The following is a 17,812-nucleotide window of genomic DNA, read 5'->3' as shown; positions in this document are numbered from 1 at the left end:
GGATGTCTCTACACAGGTGTAATGGGTAAATTTAGCAGTTTTCATACCTTATTTTATATCATATGTCACAGTGCTTGTTCATGTAAAAAGTCATCTTTTATCAACTGCAGGTTGTGTTAAGTGGGTGGGGCCTCACAGCATTTGCACCACTTAGCCCCACCCACTGTGCACTGGTTGGCCCCGCCCCCTCACCGGCTGGCCTAAAGGTTTAGGCCAAAGGCGATGCTGTGAGCTGGGCTAGGTGGCGCTAATGCAGTGAGGCCCCGCCCACTTAACACCACCTGCATTTGATAAAAGATCACTTTTTACATGAATAAGCACCGTGACGTATGATATAAAATAAGGTATGAAAACCGCAAAATTTACCCATTACACCTGTGTAGAGATGTCAGAATGGAAAAAGGGGGTGACAGTGTCACTTTAAGTGAATTTTGTCCACATGTGCATAGAGTCCTTCATCTTCACAGCTCATATATTTTTTTTTCTGTTCACATTCATTTAGATTGGTGTGTGCCAGTATCCCAACACCCTTCTCCTTTTATTTTTCCCACTTGGTTGGTGACACCTGATGAGATGATGTTACTTACCTGCAGTGTATTCATATCTAATAAGGTTTTGTTACTTACCTACAGGTCGCCGGTTCCTTCTCGGAGCAGGTTCCCTGACTGTGTTGAAGTAAAGTTCCTTGAAGTCCATCTCTAGTCCTGATCTCCTCTGGGTCCTGAGAACCACAGCATGCATTTCTTATCTTCTCTTATATGGGACTCTGTCATTCTATTACTTGCACATTTTGCACTTTAGGTCTTGTATTTCTTCCTAGCCGTTTCTCCATTATATATTAGTTATTGACGACTATTCGGGAGTTTACTATTTATACGTCATTACATCATCTTTGGGAGCTCCCTGTTGCGTTGTACGGGCGGAGGTGGAGTCTGCGGGTTAGCGGCACAGCGCCTTAGCACGGTTAGTCATTTGCGGCAGCCATCACTAGAACGTTTTTTCTCTCTTTTATTTTTGGCCATTATTAATATGAAATGATTTGTGAGACTTTTTCACTCTTGATTCTAGTTATTGCTTTGTTTTTGGGTATATTCTTTATACTTTGTATAATTGGCATACTGGGATATTGAGTCTTAGGCATTCATTATGGTATGGTAGTATGGAGTCTTTACTAGAGATGACGGAACCGGGTTCGGGTTTGAGTCGATCTGAACCCGAACGTTCGGCATTTGATTAGCGGGGGCTGCTGAACTTGGATAAAGCCCTAAGGCGATGTGGAAAACATGGATATAGTCATTGGCTGTATCCATGTTTTCCAGACAACCTTAGAGCTTTATCCAAGTTCAGCAGCCCCAGCTAATCAAATGCGGTACGTTCGGGTTCGGATCGACTCGAACCCGGTTCGCTCATCTCTAGTCTTTACCTTTTCCATCACCTATTACATGATATTGGGCTCTATGCACTTAGCACTTTATTCTTATTTAGCTATGTAGCATCTGGATGTGCTATTATTAGTGGTAGATTCATTATTATATATAGGTAATTTCCTGCTCCTCATTATATGTATTTACTTGCTTTATTGTTACTTTAGTGATTGATTTCATGATTGGCGCCATGTATTGCCATATGCCGGCGTACGGACACGATGTGCCGGCCTGGATACTCGTCCCATAGCGCTATTCATTTTCCTTTGATTGAATATATTATTATATTATATGAATATATTATAATATTCTCTGTGCTATATATATCTGTGTATATATCATGTGACTTAGCACATCGGGTCCTAAGTTACTATGGCAGTTATGGATTATTAGGAATTTCTTTGGTTTGATGATTATTTATATGGTATCCAACACAACACACTTGGTTATTACTTAGATATTTCGGGCTGTGCTATGTATAATGGTATGTGTGTGTAATAATGCATTGGAGTATACAAATATACTTACCTTTTCATACATGTATTTATCTATTGTTATTCCAGCAATGTTATACGCATGTGTGTGGACGCTATTCACAGACTTAGATACTTGTTTTGTGGCGCAGATGCGACTTACCTTTTTGTGCGTATAATATAGACTGCGCTTGCACCACCTATGTCTGTGATGCACGTCATGTGATCATCATGTGACTGGACACGCTATCAGATGCGCTTACGTAGCACGCTTTCTATTACGGTGCAGGGCGCGCACAGCCGCAGACTCTATTTCCGCCCGCCGGTTGACACTGAGGTGTCTTGTCGGCCATTGATGTAATCATTCATCTTCAGGTATATATACCGGCATGTGCGCACTATGGGGGGGATTTACAGAGACCGGCGTACAAGTACGCTGGTCTTATACTAGGCCTCGCCCCTTTTCCCCAGTAGGAATCGCTAAGAGGCGCACAGCTTTTTGTGAATCCATCCGGCCGGGTGCCAGAACCAGCGCCCAGCGTACCAAATCTACACCTGCTTCCAGGGAGGAGGTCACGCCCCCGCCTTGTCACGCTCCGCCAGCCTGCCCATTGGGTGAGCGGAGCGTACGACAGGTGTACGCCAGGGAGAAGGAGTGAATCTGCGCCTTCTCCCTGGTATACGCCTCGGGCATACGCTTTGTAAATGTCCCCCAATATATCCAGTCATGGCAATGTGGCGGCGATACACGTGGGGTGTCCTTCTCTCACCTGCTATGTAGGTGCTTTGTATAGGAGGTGGCAATGATTGTCTCTATACACACTATATATACTGCATATTATTGTGCTGTCCATGTTCCCAGTGTTATCCGATCTATCAGGATTCCTAGTCTGGTAATACATGGAGCAGTCTCTGTAGCAGGGAGGCACAGCCTGGATTGTAGTCTGATGCCGCTTTCTGTAATTGCTTTTATTCCTGATAGCCGCTACAATAAAGCTATTTTATCTTATTTAGAAGTGCACGGATTTTGTTATATCCCATATTCTGTATAACAATATGTATGTATAGTATTATAGGGTTGTGAGTAGCCCCCATATGTATATACCTTATTAGCAGTGCCCACCTAATCTAATCCTGTCATGTATCATTATTTCTTATGTACAGAAGTCCCCACACTTATTCTGGGTGACTTCAACATCCCTATTGATATTCCCATCTCCCCTGCTGCCTCTCAGCTTCTCTCTCTAACCTTCTCCTTTGGCCTCTCACAACTAACCAACTCTCCCACACACAATGGTTGGAATTTCTTGGATCTGATCTTCTTCCGCCACTGTTCTGTTTCTAACTTTTCTAATGATCCATCTGAGCTATCAGACCACAACCTTCTCTCTTTCTCCATTACCAACATCTGCCCCCCTCCTGACACTCCTACCCCATACATATACAGAAATCTATGTGGTATTAACACTCCTCAACTCATAGACTCCCTTCAATCCTCACTGTCCCCAATCTCATCCCTCTCCTGCCCAAACACAGCCACACAACACTACCACAACACCCTTAAAACTACCCTAGACTCTGTAGCTCCCCCTACTCTCCGCACACCCCGCCACAGATGCCGGCAGCCCTGGCACACCCCGGAAACTCGCTTTATTCGGCGGTGCTCCAGGACGGCCGAACGTCTGTGGAGGAAATCTAGAACCTCAGCAGATTTCATTCATTACAAATTCACCCTCAAATCTTATTACTCTGCCCTCCACCTCGCCAAACAGGCTTACTTCACCTCTCTCATCTCTTCCCTCTCCAACAATCCAAAACACCTCTTCAACACCTTTAACTCACTTCTTAAGCCCAAAGTTCAGACACCCATTACTGACCTCTGCGCTGAAGACCTGGCCTCCTTCTTTAAAACCAAAATTGACACTCTCCGCTCCGACATCACCTCCCAGCCCCAAAGTCCCATAGCTCCTATTACTTCTCCCATAGGTCCCCTTCCCTCTCCCCCTTCACTCTCAGCCTTTGACCCAGTGACAGAGGAAGAAGTCTCCAAGCTCCTCTCCTCCTCTCGTCCTACTACCTGCCCTAGTGACCCTATTCCCTCGCACCTCCTCCAGTCCCTCTCTCCTGCTGTCACTGCTCACCTCACCAAAATATTCAACCTCTCCCTCTCCTCTGGTATCTTTCCCTCCTCATTCAAACACTCTATTATAACCCCACTGCTGAAAAAACCTTCTTTAGATCCATCCTGTGCAGCCAACTATCGGCCTGTCTCCAATCTCCCCTTCATCTCTAAACTCCTGGAACGTCTTGTCTACTCTCGCCTAACCCGCTATCTCTCTGATAAGTCTCTTCTTGACCCTCTACAGTCCGGTTTCCGACCCCTTCACTCCACTGAAACTGCTCTCACCAAGGTGTCAAACAACCTCCTGAAGGCCAAGTCACAAGGAAACTTCTCCTTGCTGATTCTCCTGGATCTCTCAGCAGCGTTTGACACTGTGGACCACCAGCTTCTCCTCTCCATGCTCGGCTCTCTTGGCCTCAAGGACTCTGCTCTCTCTTGGTTCTCTTCCTACCTCTCTGACCGCTCCTTCAGTGTATCCTTCTCTGGCTCTACTTCCAGTCCCCTACCTCTCTCTGTTGGGGTTCCCCAGGGATCAGTCCTGGGTCCTCTCCTCTTCTCCCTCTATACAGCCCCCATCGGACAGACCATCAGCAGGTTTGGCCTACAATACCATCTCTATGCTGATGACACCCAGTTATACACCTCCTCCCGTGACATCTCCGCTGCCTTCCTGCAAAATACTAGTGACTGCCTATCTGCTCTCTCTAACACTATGACCTCTCTGTTTCTCAAACTTAATCTCTCTAAAACTGAACTTCTGTTATTTCCTCCCTCTAACAAACCTAAACCCGACATCTCCCTCTCAGTCTGTGGTACTAGCATCACTCCTGTGCATCAGGCTCAATGTTTGGGGGTTATGCTAGACTCTGTTCTATCCTTCACTCCCTATATCCAAGCTCTTACACGCTCCTGTCATCTTCATCTCAAAAACATCTCTAGAATCCGTCCATTTCTCACCACTGACACTGCTCAGACTCTGACTGTCGCCCTGATCCACTCCCGTCTTGACTACTGTAACTCCCTACTAATCGGTCTTCCTCTGTCTAAGCTCTCCCCTCTCCTGTCTATCCTGAATGCAGCAGCCAGACTCATCTTCCTCTCCAGCCGCTATACCGATGCCTCTCCTCTGTGCCAGTCACTGCACTGGTTACCCATTAAATCCAGAATCCACTTCAAGCTCCTCACCCTCACCCATAAAGCTCTCCACAACTCTGCCCCTCCATACATCTCCTCCCTCATCTCCACCTACCATCCTTCCCGTGCTCTGCGCTCTGCAAATGATCTAACCTTAGCATCTTCCATAATCAGAACCTCTCATTCCCGCCTCCAAGACTTCTCTCGTGCTGCACCAATTTTCTGGAACTCCCTACCCAAACACATCAGACTAATACCCAATACCCACAGTTTCAAGCGTGCCCTGAAGACTCATCTCTTCAGGCTCGCTTATAACGTTCCCTAAACTGTTTCCCCCTTCTGTTTCCCTTGCTCTATCTCTGACTGTTCCTGCACTTTATATGTTTACCTGCATCAGACATTGGCGTTGTTACTGGCTCATCCTGTAATTCTAATTATGTACAATGGCTGGACCATGGACAAATAAAGCACTTATGCCTGGTGTCTATGAAAATTAGTCTGTAAGCTCCAACGAGCAGGTCTCGTCTATACTCTGTATTTTGTATTTTTTTTTTTTGTTATTTTTATTAACTATGTACTTATTTATTCCAATTTAACTGCGTGTTATGTACCTCTGTACTGTATGCATAGAAAAAAAAAGCGCTGCGGAATCTGTTGGCGCTATACAAATAAATGTATTATTATTATTATTATTATTATTATTATTATCATGGCTTCTGAGCTGTGTATCTAATCCATCATGTGTGATACTGACTAGTGAGCCATGTATCTAATCCTATCATGTGTGATACTGTCTGCTAAGCCCTGTATCTAATCCTATCATGTGTGATAGTCTCCTGAACTATGTATCTAATCCTGTCATGTGTGATACTGTCTACTGGGCCACCTATGTATCTAATCCTGCCATGTGTGATACTAACCCTCTGTGGACGCGTCACCCACATCTCATCTTCTTATTATTACAGATTGGATTATAATAATCTACCAGACACTTCCTGCCCCCAGTTGGCCTCTGTAATAAGGAATAACCCCTCCATGAAGAGACTTGTCCTGCATGATAACAGCCTGTCCGGTCCGCACTTCAGTGACTTGGTGGAAGCTCTGTCCAGTCCAGCCTGCAGGATAGAGGAATTACGGTGAGTATAAGAGATGTGTACAGGACTGAGCCATGTATCTAATCCTATCATGTGTGATACTGTCTACTGAGCATTGTATCTAATCCTAACCTGTGATACTCTCTGCTGAGCTATGTATCTAATCCTAAAGTGTGTTACTGTCTTCTGATCCATGTATCTAATCTGTTCTGCTAAGCAGTGTATCTCATCTAATACAGTGTGATACTATCTTCTTGGCAGTGTATCTAATCCTGCCATGTGTGATACTAACCCTCTGTGGACGCGTCACCCACATCTCATCTTCTTATTATTACAGGTTGGGTAATAATGATCTACCAGACACTTCCTGCCCCCAGTTGGCCTCTGTAATAAGGAATAACCAATACCTGAAGAGACTGGACCTGTCTAGTAACCGTCTGTCCGGTCCTCACTTCAGGGACTTGGCGGAAGCTCTGTCCAGTCCAGCCTGCAGGATAGAGTACCTAGGGTGAGTATAAGAGATGTGTACAGGACTGAGCCATGTATCTAATCCTCACATGTGTGATACTGTCTACTGAGATCTGTATCTAATCCTATCATGCGTGATACTGTCTACTGAACCATGTATCTAATCCTATCATGTGATACTGTCTACTGAGCCGTGTATCTAATCCTATCATGTGTGATACTGTCTACTGAGCCGTGTATCTAATCCTATCATGTGTGATACTGGCTGCTGATCCATGTATCTAATCCTGTCTTCTGAGTAGTGTATCTAATCTTGTCATGTATGATAACTTCTTCTGAGCCATGTATCTAATCCTATCATTTGTAATTTTGTCTGTTGAGCCATGTATCTAATCTCATCTTGTGTGATACTGTCTGCTGAGCCATGTATCTAATCTCATCTTGTGTGATACTGTCTGCTGAGCCATGTATCTAATCCTAATGTGTGATACTGTCTGCTGAACTATGTATCTAAACCTGTCATGTATGATACTATCTGTAGAGCCATGTATCTAATCTGTTCTGCTAAGCAGTGTATCTCATCTAATACAGTGTGATACTGTCTTCTTGGCCGTGAATCTAATCCCGCCATGTGTGATACTAATGCTCTGTGGACGCGTCACCCACATCTCATCTTATTATTACAGGTTGGGTGATAATAATCTACCAGACACTTCCTGCCCCCAGTTGGCCTCTGTAATAAGGAATAACCAATACCTGAAGAGACTTGTCCTGTCTGGTAACAGTCTGTCCGGTCCGCACTTCAGGGACTTGGCGGAAGCTCTGTCCAGTCCAGCCTGCAGGATAGAGGAACTAAGGTGAGTATAAGAGATGTGTACAGGACTGAGCCATGTATCTAATCCTATCATGTGTGATACTGTCTGCTGAGCCATGTATCTAATCCTATCATGTGTGATACTGTCTGCTGTACCATGTATCTAATCCTATCATGTGATACTGTCTGTTTAGTAGTGTATCTAATTTCATCAAATGAGATACTGTCTGCTGAGCAGTGTATCTAATCCCATCATGTGTCAAACTGTCTTATGAACTGTGTATCTAATCCTACCATTTAGATAACCTTGGGACAGTGGTGGATTCCTTAGCGCTCAAACCTCCAGCCAGTCACTGCACTTCAATCTAGAGACAGAGATTACCAGTATAAGGGTGGGATCACACTACGGAATCTGTGCGGATAAATTCCGTTAGATTCTGACGCTCGTTTCCGCTTTCCCAATTCCGCAGAAAGAATTGACATGTCATTTCTTTCGGTGGAATCCGACCGTGCATAGAATGGTGTCTATGGAGCCAGCGGAGAGGCGCGCAGCCATGAGCGGAACGAGCTGCGGAATCCGTTGGAATTTATCCGCACGGATTCTGTAGTGTGAACCCGTCCTTATTGCCAACCAGATGTGTTCTTTATTGCAGTGCTACGTGTTTCAGGGGTTACCCGCCCTCTTCATCAGGGATGATTAGGCACATTACACACTAGTGTTTATACAGAAACTACAAGGATTGAGCTGGAAGGATTTCCCTGTTCCCAGGTGTCCTCACCGCATCACTTCCCATCTGATAATCAGACTGACGCCCTGTGATTAAATACAGAATCAGTGGTTTCTATGGTAACAGCTTCTATAGCCAGGTGGTCTGGGGGTAAGTAGCTGGACTCTGGTATATAAGAGCTGCGGCCACCCTGGGGTCTCATCCCCGGAGCGCCATAAAAAGGTTTCTCTAGTTTCTTTACCAGAATTTTCTAATATAATAAGATATAAGTACGAATATAATAAGATATGAATACTAATATAATAAGATATAATTACTAATTTAATAAGATATAAATACTAATATCGAAAGATATAATTACTAATATAATAAGATATAAATACTAATATAATAAGATATAAATACTAATATAATCACATGGCTTCCAGCAAGCTCAGCCAATCAGGGATGAGCAAGCCAGAAGCCATGTGATGCGCTCCAGCCAATGAAAAGGCTGTTGGTGGGCATGTGCACCAGCAGCCTTTTCTCTCCCATTCACGTTCCATCAAGATGCCGAGGAGGAAGGAGACCTGGACCGCCCCCCCGGCTTTGACGTAGTCGTCACCAGATGCCGCCCGGGAGAAGAGGACCGTGACGATCGCAATAGGTAATGTATACATTCTTTAACTTCTGGGGGGGTCTGGGGTCGGAAAGTGGGGGAAGGGGGCCAGACCGGGTATTTAACCACATTACAAAGTTATATATCTTTGTAATGTGTGTTAAATAAGCCAAAAAATGTTTTCGTGGGAGTTGTCCTTTAATGACCAGGCTCATTTTTCAAAATCTGACCTGTCACACTTTATGCACTCATAGCTCAGTGATGCTGTAACGTATGCTAGCCATTCTGTGACTGTTTTTTCGTCACATATGACACTTTATATAAGTAGCAAAATTTGGTCACTACTTTGTGTATTTTTTGTGAAAAACATCAAAATATCTTGAAAAATTTGAAAATTTAGCATTTTATGAACTTCTGAAATTCTCTGCTTCTAAAAAAGGAAGGCATAGTACATAAATTAGTTACTAAATCACATTACCGATATGTCCTCTTTATTCTGGCATAATTTGGGAAACATATTTTACTTTTTTAGGGTGTTACGGGGCTTAGAAATGTATCAGCAAACTATCACATTTTGTGAAAATTTCCAAAACTGATTTTTTTTAGGGACCAGTTCTTTTTTTAAATGGATTTAGAAGGCTTGTATACTGGAAACCCCCATAAGTGACCCCATTTTGGAAACTACACACCCTAAGGAATTAATCTAGGGGTATAATGAGCATTTTAACCCTACAGGGGCTGGAGGAAAGTATTCACAATTAGGCCGTAAAAAAAATAGAAAAATTTTCAAATATATACGTTTAGATTAAAGTTCCTCATTTTCAAAAGGAACATGAGAAAAAAAGTACCCCAAAATCTGTAACGCAGGTTCTCCTGAGTACAACGGTACCCCATATGTGGGCGTAAACCACTGTATGGGCACACAGCAGGGCTCAGAAGGGAAGGAGCGCCAATTAGCTTTTCCAATGCAGATTTTGCTGAAGAAGTTTCTGAGCACCAGGTGTGTTTGCAGAGCCCCTGTAGTGCCAGCGGAGTAAAATCTTGCCATAAGTCACCCCATTTTGGAAAGTGCACCCCTCAGAGAATTCATCTTGGGGTGTGGTGACCATTTTGACCCCACAGGTATTAGAGGAAAGTATTTAAAATAAGACAGTAAAATTGAAAAACTAGAATTTTTCTAATAATATATTCGTTTAGTTTGAAATTTCTCAATTTCTCTAGGAACAGGGGAGAAGCTGCATGCCCAAATCTGTAATGCAGGTTCTCCTGAGTAGAACGGTACCCCATATGTGGGAATAAACCACTGTATGGGCACACAGCGGGGCTCAGAAGGGAAGGAGCGCCAATTAGCATTTTCAGTGCAGATTTTTCCGAAGAAGTTTCTGAGCGCCAGGTGCGTTTGCAGCGCCCCTGTAATGTCTACAGAATAGAACCCCCCAAAAGTCACCCCATTTAGGAAAGTACACCCCTCAAAGAATTCATCTTGGGGTGCAGTGAGCGGTTTGACCCCACAGGTATTAGAGGAAAGTATTCAAAATAAGACAGTAAAAATGAAAAACTCGAAATTTTTCCAATAATATGTTTTAGTTAAAAATTTCTTAATTTCACAAGGAATGGGAGAAAAAACGTACCCCAAAATCTGTAACGCAGCTTCTTCTGAGTAAAACGGTACCCCATATGTGGGCATAAACCACAGTATGGGCACACAGCCGGGCTCAGAAGGAAGGGAGCGCCAATTTGCTGGAGCAAAACCACAGCTAGAAATAGTTATTAGAATAGCGCAGTTCCTAAAATACAATAAAAAATGAGATTACAGGTAATGTAGGGTGGTCACGGGCAACCTGGGGTGGTCACGGGCAACCTGGGATGGTCACGGGCAACCTGCGGTGGTTACGGGCAACGTGGGGTGGTAACGGGCAACATGGGGTAGTAACGGGCAACATGGGGTAGTAACGAGCAACGTGGGGTAGTAACGGGCAACGTGGGGTGGTTACGGATAAACTGAAGTGCTTATAGGTAATCTGGGATGGGTACCGGTAATTTGGGGTCGTTACAGGCAATCTGGCGTGGTTACGGGCAATCTGGAGAGGGTCACTGGCAATTTGGGGTGGTTAGAGGCAACGTGCGGTGGTTATAGGCAACGTGCGGTGGTCAGAGGCAAGGTGCGGTGGTTACGTGCAATCTGGGGGGTTACGGGCAATCGGGGCTGATTACGCACCATCTGGAGGGGGTCACTGGCAATTCGGGGTGGTTACGGTCAACATGTGGTGGTCAGGGGCGACGTGCGGTGGTCAGGGGCGACGTGCGGTGGTTACGTGCAATCTGGCGTGATTACGGGCAACCTGGGGCGGATATGGGCAACCTGCGGTGGTTACGGGTAATCTGGGGGGGTTTGGGGTAATTTGGGAGTAAACTGCAATTATTACTATAATAAAAAGTGTGTGTTTTATTTTTTTGTATGTTTGTCACTTTTTGTACTTTATACATTCATTTTCACTGTATTACTATGATTAATATTTTCTATCACAGTAATCATAGTTCAGTGACAGAGACCAAATTGGTCTCTGTCACTTTAAATTTTCAGAGCTGGCTGGTTGTGAAGCGCATGCGCACTTCATAACCAGCCAGGACGTCGAGGAGGAAGGAGCTCCAGGAGCAGGTAACGTATAAGGGGAAGGGCGGGTGACTGGGGGACGGGGGTGACTGGGGGGGTGGGGGGCGACTTGGGGGGCGACACACTGACACTTTTTATCCCCTGTCACCAATGATTTATGGTGACAGGGGATAAAAAGTGCTTTTTTGCACTGGGAACAGGCGATCAGCAGTATATAGTATATACCGCTGATCGCCTGCTCCGGGACCACACGGGGGGGTGCCCGATCACTGCCTCATGCTCTCCGCTACCTCCAGTTGCGGACAGCATGGGGCTTTGATCATTTATTCATTTCCATCCCTGCGAACAAACATCGTTTGTTTGCAGGGATGGGGGCGGCCATCTTGGATGTGATGGCCGCCCGGGGAGGGGAGGGTTAGTAATCGGCCACTAGGGGGGCTGATCTGGGGTCTGATTTATACATTTTCATCTCCCGCCGAATCCACGGTGGGGGGAGATGAAAGCGATCGGCGGCGCCGGTAATACCCATTACCGGCGGATCGCCGCTATAACGGTAACATCAGATGTGGCGGTGGGAGGAGGCAACGTTCTGCAGCCTCCTCCCGCCGCCCGATCGGTGGGGGAACACAAATCTCCCCCATAGACGCTGCGGTCGCATCCCTGCCGGGCAGATGCAGCGGGAGGATGCTGTGTGACATTTTGGGGAACGTCATGTTGCGGGAACTACTTGTTTTACATGACGTTCCCCAAACGTCATTTTGCGGCAAGGGGTTAAAGAATTCATCTATAATGAGCATTTTGACCATACAGGGGCCTGAGGAAAGTATTCACTATTAGGGTATATGCACACTTAGCAATTCTCGAGGAATTGAAGCAGAAAGTTTTCAGGCAGAATTCAAGCAGAATTTAAGCCCCCCATTGACTTCTATAGAATTCCTCTAGCAGATCTACAGCAGAAAATTCTGCTTGGAAATTCTGCAGTGTGAACAACAGAGCAGAAAACCCATTGAACACAATGGGACTTTGCTTTGTACATATTTTACGGGAGGAATTTCAAGCTGAAATTCCTCTTCAATTCCTCGCCTTTTCCTCAGTGTGCACATACCCTTAGGGCGGGTTCACACTACGGAATTCTCGCGGACAATGTCCGCGGAATTCCGTCAGCTGTCCGCCCGCACGGGCACGCGCTTTTCCGCCGGCTCCATAGACACCATTCTATGAGCCGGCGTATTCCGCGATCCGCTGAAAGAAGTGACATGACACTTCTTTCAGCGTATAGCAGAATACGCCGGCCCATAGAATGGTGTCTATGGAGCCGGCGGAAAAGCGCCCAGATGTGCGGGCGGACAGACAGCGGAATTCCGCGGACATTGTCCGCGAGAATTCCGTAGTGTGAACCCGGCCTTAGGCTATGTTCACACTACGTAAAACTACAGCCGTAGTTCTCGCCGTAGAACTACGGCCGTAGTTTTGCGGCGTGTAACATAGCCTTATGTTTAATGGGATCCCGGCCGGAGCATACACACAACGTATGCGCTCCGGCCGGGATCCCATGCGGCGTCGGATAAAACTGACATGTCAGTGAATTCCGGCCGCAGAAAGACCTGTCAGTTCACACAATGAAGCGAGTGGCTCCGGCCGCTTGCTTCACTGTGGGCTATAGGAAGCTCTGATGCGGGCGCACGCTGATGCGCCTGCATCAGAGCTCCGCGGCCGGAAAGATCATCCGGCCGGTACTTAAGTACCGGCAGGGATGATCCGGGCCACGGAACGGACGGGTGTTCACTCCATGTGCACATAGCCTTAGGCCGGAAAAAAATGGAAACTAAAAAATTTCCAATAATATATTTGTTTAGATTAAAGTTTCTCATTATCACAAGCAACAGGAGAGAAAACGCATCCCAACATTTCTAACGCAGGTTCTCCTGACTACAGTGGTACCCCATATGTGGGCGTAAACCACTGTATGGGCACACAGCCGGGCTCAGAAGGGATGGAGTGTCATTTTGGTTACGGGGAATCTGGGGGCGTTTACTGGCTATCTGGGCTGGTTACGGGCAATCTGGGGAGGTTACGAGCAATGCAGGGTGGTTACGAGCAATGCAGGGTGGTTACAGGTAATGCGGGCACTTGACTTTGGTGACAGGGTGACAGTGCCGACACCATTTGGAACGAGTGATCAGTGGTATATAGTCTATACCGCTGATCGCTTGTACTGGGAGCACACTCCTCCGGTGGTCCCCGATCATTGCCCCATGCTCTCCGCCACCTCTGGTGGTGGAGAGAATGAAGCTTTGATCATTTTTAGGAATCCATCACTGGGAACAGAGTCTGTTCACAGTGATGGCGGTGGCCATCTTCGATCAGATGGCCGCCCAGGGAGGGGAGGGTCAGTAACCGGGTCAATAGGGATAATTCTGGGGACAGGGGGGGGGGACGTTTTCATTAGGGATGAGCGAACCGAACTGTTACGAACCAGATTCGTTACAAACTTTGCAAAAAGTTCAGTTCGGTACCGAACCAAACTTTCAAAAAGTCGCAACAGCATCGCAAAACTATTGTTTTCACAGAATGGAAGAGGATATAAGGAATTATTACTCCTATAATCCCTTTTATCCTGTTTTTATGTGAATATCAAGGTGTGTGACGTCACTACAGGAACAGGAAGTGCCTGAGCGTCCATGCTCTTTCTCATTGTGTGTCTAGACTGCAGAGAGAAAGGAGCTCCGTGCTAGTTAGGGAGGGAAAGTACATAGATAGATAGGCAAACAAGTAGATAGCTACAGGAAGGTAGAGAGAGGGAGAGAGAGATAGGCAGAGATAGGAAGTAAGAAACTTGTGATATCCAGGCAGAGATAGGGAGATAAAAAAAAAGACAGAGAAAAGTGAGAAGAGTCAGAACCAGCTACAGTTCTGTGACTGAGAGGAGACGCTAGTTGTTGCTGCTGTGGTGGGTGCCGTCAACCCCGTATAGCTGCAACCAAAAAAGTTCATTAAAAAAAAACTTAAACTAAAAAAAAAAAAAAAAAAGTGTTTGTTTGTGATACCCTGTACATTGCTGCTTTGCTGGGTGCTGTCAACCCCATATAGCTACAACCCACAAAGTTGTTAAAAAAAAACCTAAAAAAGTTTTCTAAAAAAGGTTGTTTGTTCGTTTGTGATACCCTGTACATTGCTGCTTTGCTGGGTGCTGTCAACCCCGTATAGCTGCCTGCAACCACAAAAGTTCTTTAAAAAGTTCATTAAAAAAAAGTTTAAAAAAAGTACAAAAAAACCCACAAAAAAGTAAAAATAACAAAAAAAGTTTACATGGGACGGTCAGCGAGAGTCCTCTGCCCCGTCCCCTGTTATTACTATGCCACTCACCTCTGGGGCACCTTTCGTGGCGTGTGCGCACCCCAGATGGCGAGTCCCCAGCCGCCACTACTTCTCTGGCAAAGCTGTCCCATCACTGCACAGTTATGTGAAGAGAAAGGTTGGCGACTCATTGGGACTCTCGGTGTCCAAGACCGTGCACCTGAGTGCTGATATCTGGTCCTCTAATTATGGGCAAGGGCAGTACATGTCCGTTACTGCCCGTTGGGTCAACATCCTCCCAGGAGACCATCAGGAAGTCGCCCCATTCTTGCCACTGTCACCTCCATGGTGCTTTAGGGGGCCAGCAGCGGGTAGCACAAGTTCTGCCTCCACCACCACTGCAGTCCAACCTGACCCAGTGTCTTACCACCGATGTCAGGCCCGCCGCTCTCAGGCTTTCCTCCATTTGGTGAGCCTTGGTCAACGAAGCCACAGTGGGCAGGAGCTCCTCCGGACCATCAGGGAGGAGATAGTCGACGTGGGGTCAGCCATTCCGCTAACGGTGGGAAGTGTCGTAGCGGACAATGGGAGGAACATTGTCTCTGCAGCTCAGCGGGGAGGGCTGACTCATACACCTTGTATGGCACATGTGATCAACCTCATAGTGCACAGGTTTCTCCGATCATTTCCTGCACTACATGACCTTCTGAGGATGTCACGTAGAGTGTGCAAACATTTCAGCCACTCCTACGCTGCAAGGAACACCCTGCTCAGAATCCAGAGACAGCGCGGCATGCCCCAACATCGGCTAATCTGCGACGTGCCAACACGCTGGAATTCTGCCCTCCATATGCTCGACCGCCTGTACGAGCAAAGGTCAGCCGTAACAGACTACCTCATGGGGCAATCAGGCAGCTTCATGCCACACTGCGACTTCCAAGTAACACACTGGCAGTTAATGCGGGAAGTCTGCCAATTGTTGATCCCTTTTGAGGACGCGACTCTTTGTGAGCAGGCAGGACTATGGGATCAACGACATCATCCCACTCCTCCATGTTCTGGAAAGTGTGCTGAGCAACATCATCAGCGAGGATTCCCAGGCCACAACTCCAAGGCTGAAGATCGCCTTGAGCCCAGAGCTGGATGAAGTGCAGATGGAGGTTGAGAGGGAGGAAGATGTCTACGCCCAGCCTTTCCACACACCGCCACCTGGCTTCTCTGCCTCTCCATCACAGAAGGAGATGGAGGTAGAGGAGGAAGACCCCAGCAGACCCTGGAACTATACCGAGGACAGTGGAGAGGAGAGGCGCTCATTGTCCTTGGTGCAGATGGCAAGGTGTCTGCTGGAGTGTCTGCGGAATGTTGTGGACATCCGCCAGAGGGACCAATACTGACTGGCCACCCTGTTGGACCCTCGCTTCCACCGCAAAATGGCAGAATTCTTCCCGCCATCACTAAAGGCTAAACTGGTGTACTACAGGGACATGCTCACCAGTCAGTTGGTCTCAACTTACCTGCGAGACCAGCCAGGTTCCCAGACAACATCCTCTGGGGGGGGGAACCAGCGCGCTCCACTCCCACCACCACTAGTGGAGGCGTCAGAAGTCGCTACAGCCTGCAAGCCCTCATGAGCGATTTCATGCAGCCAGCTGGTGAAGAAAGGACACAGCACCGGACTGATGGCGTGGACCAGCATGAGCTCAGCCACCAGGTCACTGCCTACCTTGATTCTAGCCTGCCCCAAAGTGTCACCAACCCCGTGCAGTACTGGGCAGAAAAACTGGAGATTTGGCCTCAACTGGCAGAGTTTGCCTTGGCTCTGCTGTCCTGCCCAGCCAGTAGTGTGGCGTCAGAGAGGGTATTTAGTGCGGCGGGTAACATCATAACACCGCAAAGAACGAGGCTCTTTTGCCACAGTGTGTAGATGCATCTTTTGTAAAGATGAATCGTGCCTGGATTACATCGGATTATACCACCCCCCTGCCTGATGTGAATGACTAAATCATCAGTCACACGTCTTGCATGGCAATCCGTGTGTCTAAGAAATTGACCTTAATATCCTAAATATATGCTCAACGTAAAAATCCTTAATTTAACTTATTAAGTAATGTTCCCCCCTTAGACACCAATTTTTTTTAAAAAAATCACCTTAAATATTCCCTACTTAATTCGGATACATTTGAAAAAAACAGATCCCCATTTCCAAATTTGATGCCCATGGTGTGTTGGCCATTTAACATCTCCACACCAGATTAATGCCTCACACCAGTGCACCGTCCAACCCATACCCCAAGAACAGTAGCAACCCTAAAATAATCCCCACGACTATGCTTCACAAAGTGGGAATTTCACCTTTTGTGACCTATAGCCGTGGGGTTCTATCCCTGACACCCGTGCCAAGGAACACTACTCACCATTTTGTGAGCGGGTACTAACTGTTCTTGAGGTATTTTGTGGATATCATGAGAGTAGTGAAATCTTGCACCACAAATCCCGATGGGGTTCTTCTGTGTGCAAATGATTTCACGCCTCTCATGCAGTCACGCGTGGAATAAGGCTGTCTATGGGGTATATATCACGGAGGCTGCTGTCCTTCAACTGTGATATAAAAAACCACCACAGTTAGTTACAGCAACAAACAGTTGCTGAAAGGCAGGTTACTTTGCCTTATTTACGGGTGCCATTACAATGGGAGGCTTTTTTGTGGTTCCCTGCTGGCTAAGATCCACAGCGCATCGTTGGCTGATCTTATGCCACCTTCAGTACTATGGGGCTGGGCACAAATACACAGTTCAGCGCAGAACTGCGTATGTCCGGCCGGCACCCTAGTACTGAATGCCATTTGGTGAACGGTATAAAAATGCCCTGTGGATTTTACTCAGCAGACCCGCAGCCCATTACCCATAGGGTGAGGTTTTTTGGGAGTGACAAAAGCGAGGGTGGGAGGTCACTCCCATACCCCATCAGGGGTTTTTCCCCTACCCACTTTAAAAGATAAGTCCAGGCAATCAATAACTTTCTTTGCCCCTACTTGTCCCAGAAACTT

The 17,812-nt window shown here is 46.5% G+C and overlaps 1 protein-coding gene across 6 annotated transcripts in view; it reads left to right on the top strand.

Annotated features, from left to right (window-relative positions):
• LOC138792246 (NACHT, LRR and PYD domains-containing protein 12-like) overlaps positions 1-17,812 on the top strand; it is a 258,306-nt gene that overhangs the window by 185,146 nt on the left and 55,348 nt on the right. For 5 of the 6 annotated variants that reach the window (XM_069969440.1, XM_069969443.1, XM_069969441.1 and 2 more), the window contains 3 exons: positions 6,119-6,289; positions 6,585-6,755; positions 7,402-7,572. In XM_069969440.1, coding sequence (XP_069825541.1) covers positions 6,119-6,289; positions 6,585-6,755; positions 7,402-7,572 — 513 coding nt within the window. The remainder of the gene's footprint in view (positions 1-6,118; positions 6,290-6,584; positions 6,756-7,401; positions 7,573-17,812) is intronic. The other variant, XM_069969446.1, reaches the window with a different exon arrangement.

The sequence above is a fragment of the Dendropsophus ebraccatus genome, chromosome 5, assembly GCF_027789765.1.
Source record: "Dendropsophus ebraccatus isolate aDenEbr1 chromosome 5, aDenEbr1.pat, whole genome shotgun sequence".
NCBI lineage: Eukaryota > Metazoa > Chordata > Amphibia > Anura > Hylidae > Dendropsophus > Dendropsophus ebraccatus.
The sequence above is the reverse complement of the archived record's forward strand: the minus strand, read 5'-3'. Positions and strand labels throughout refer to the sequence as shown.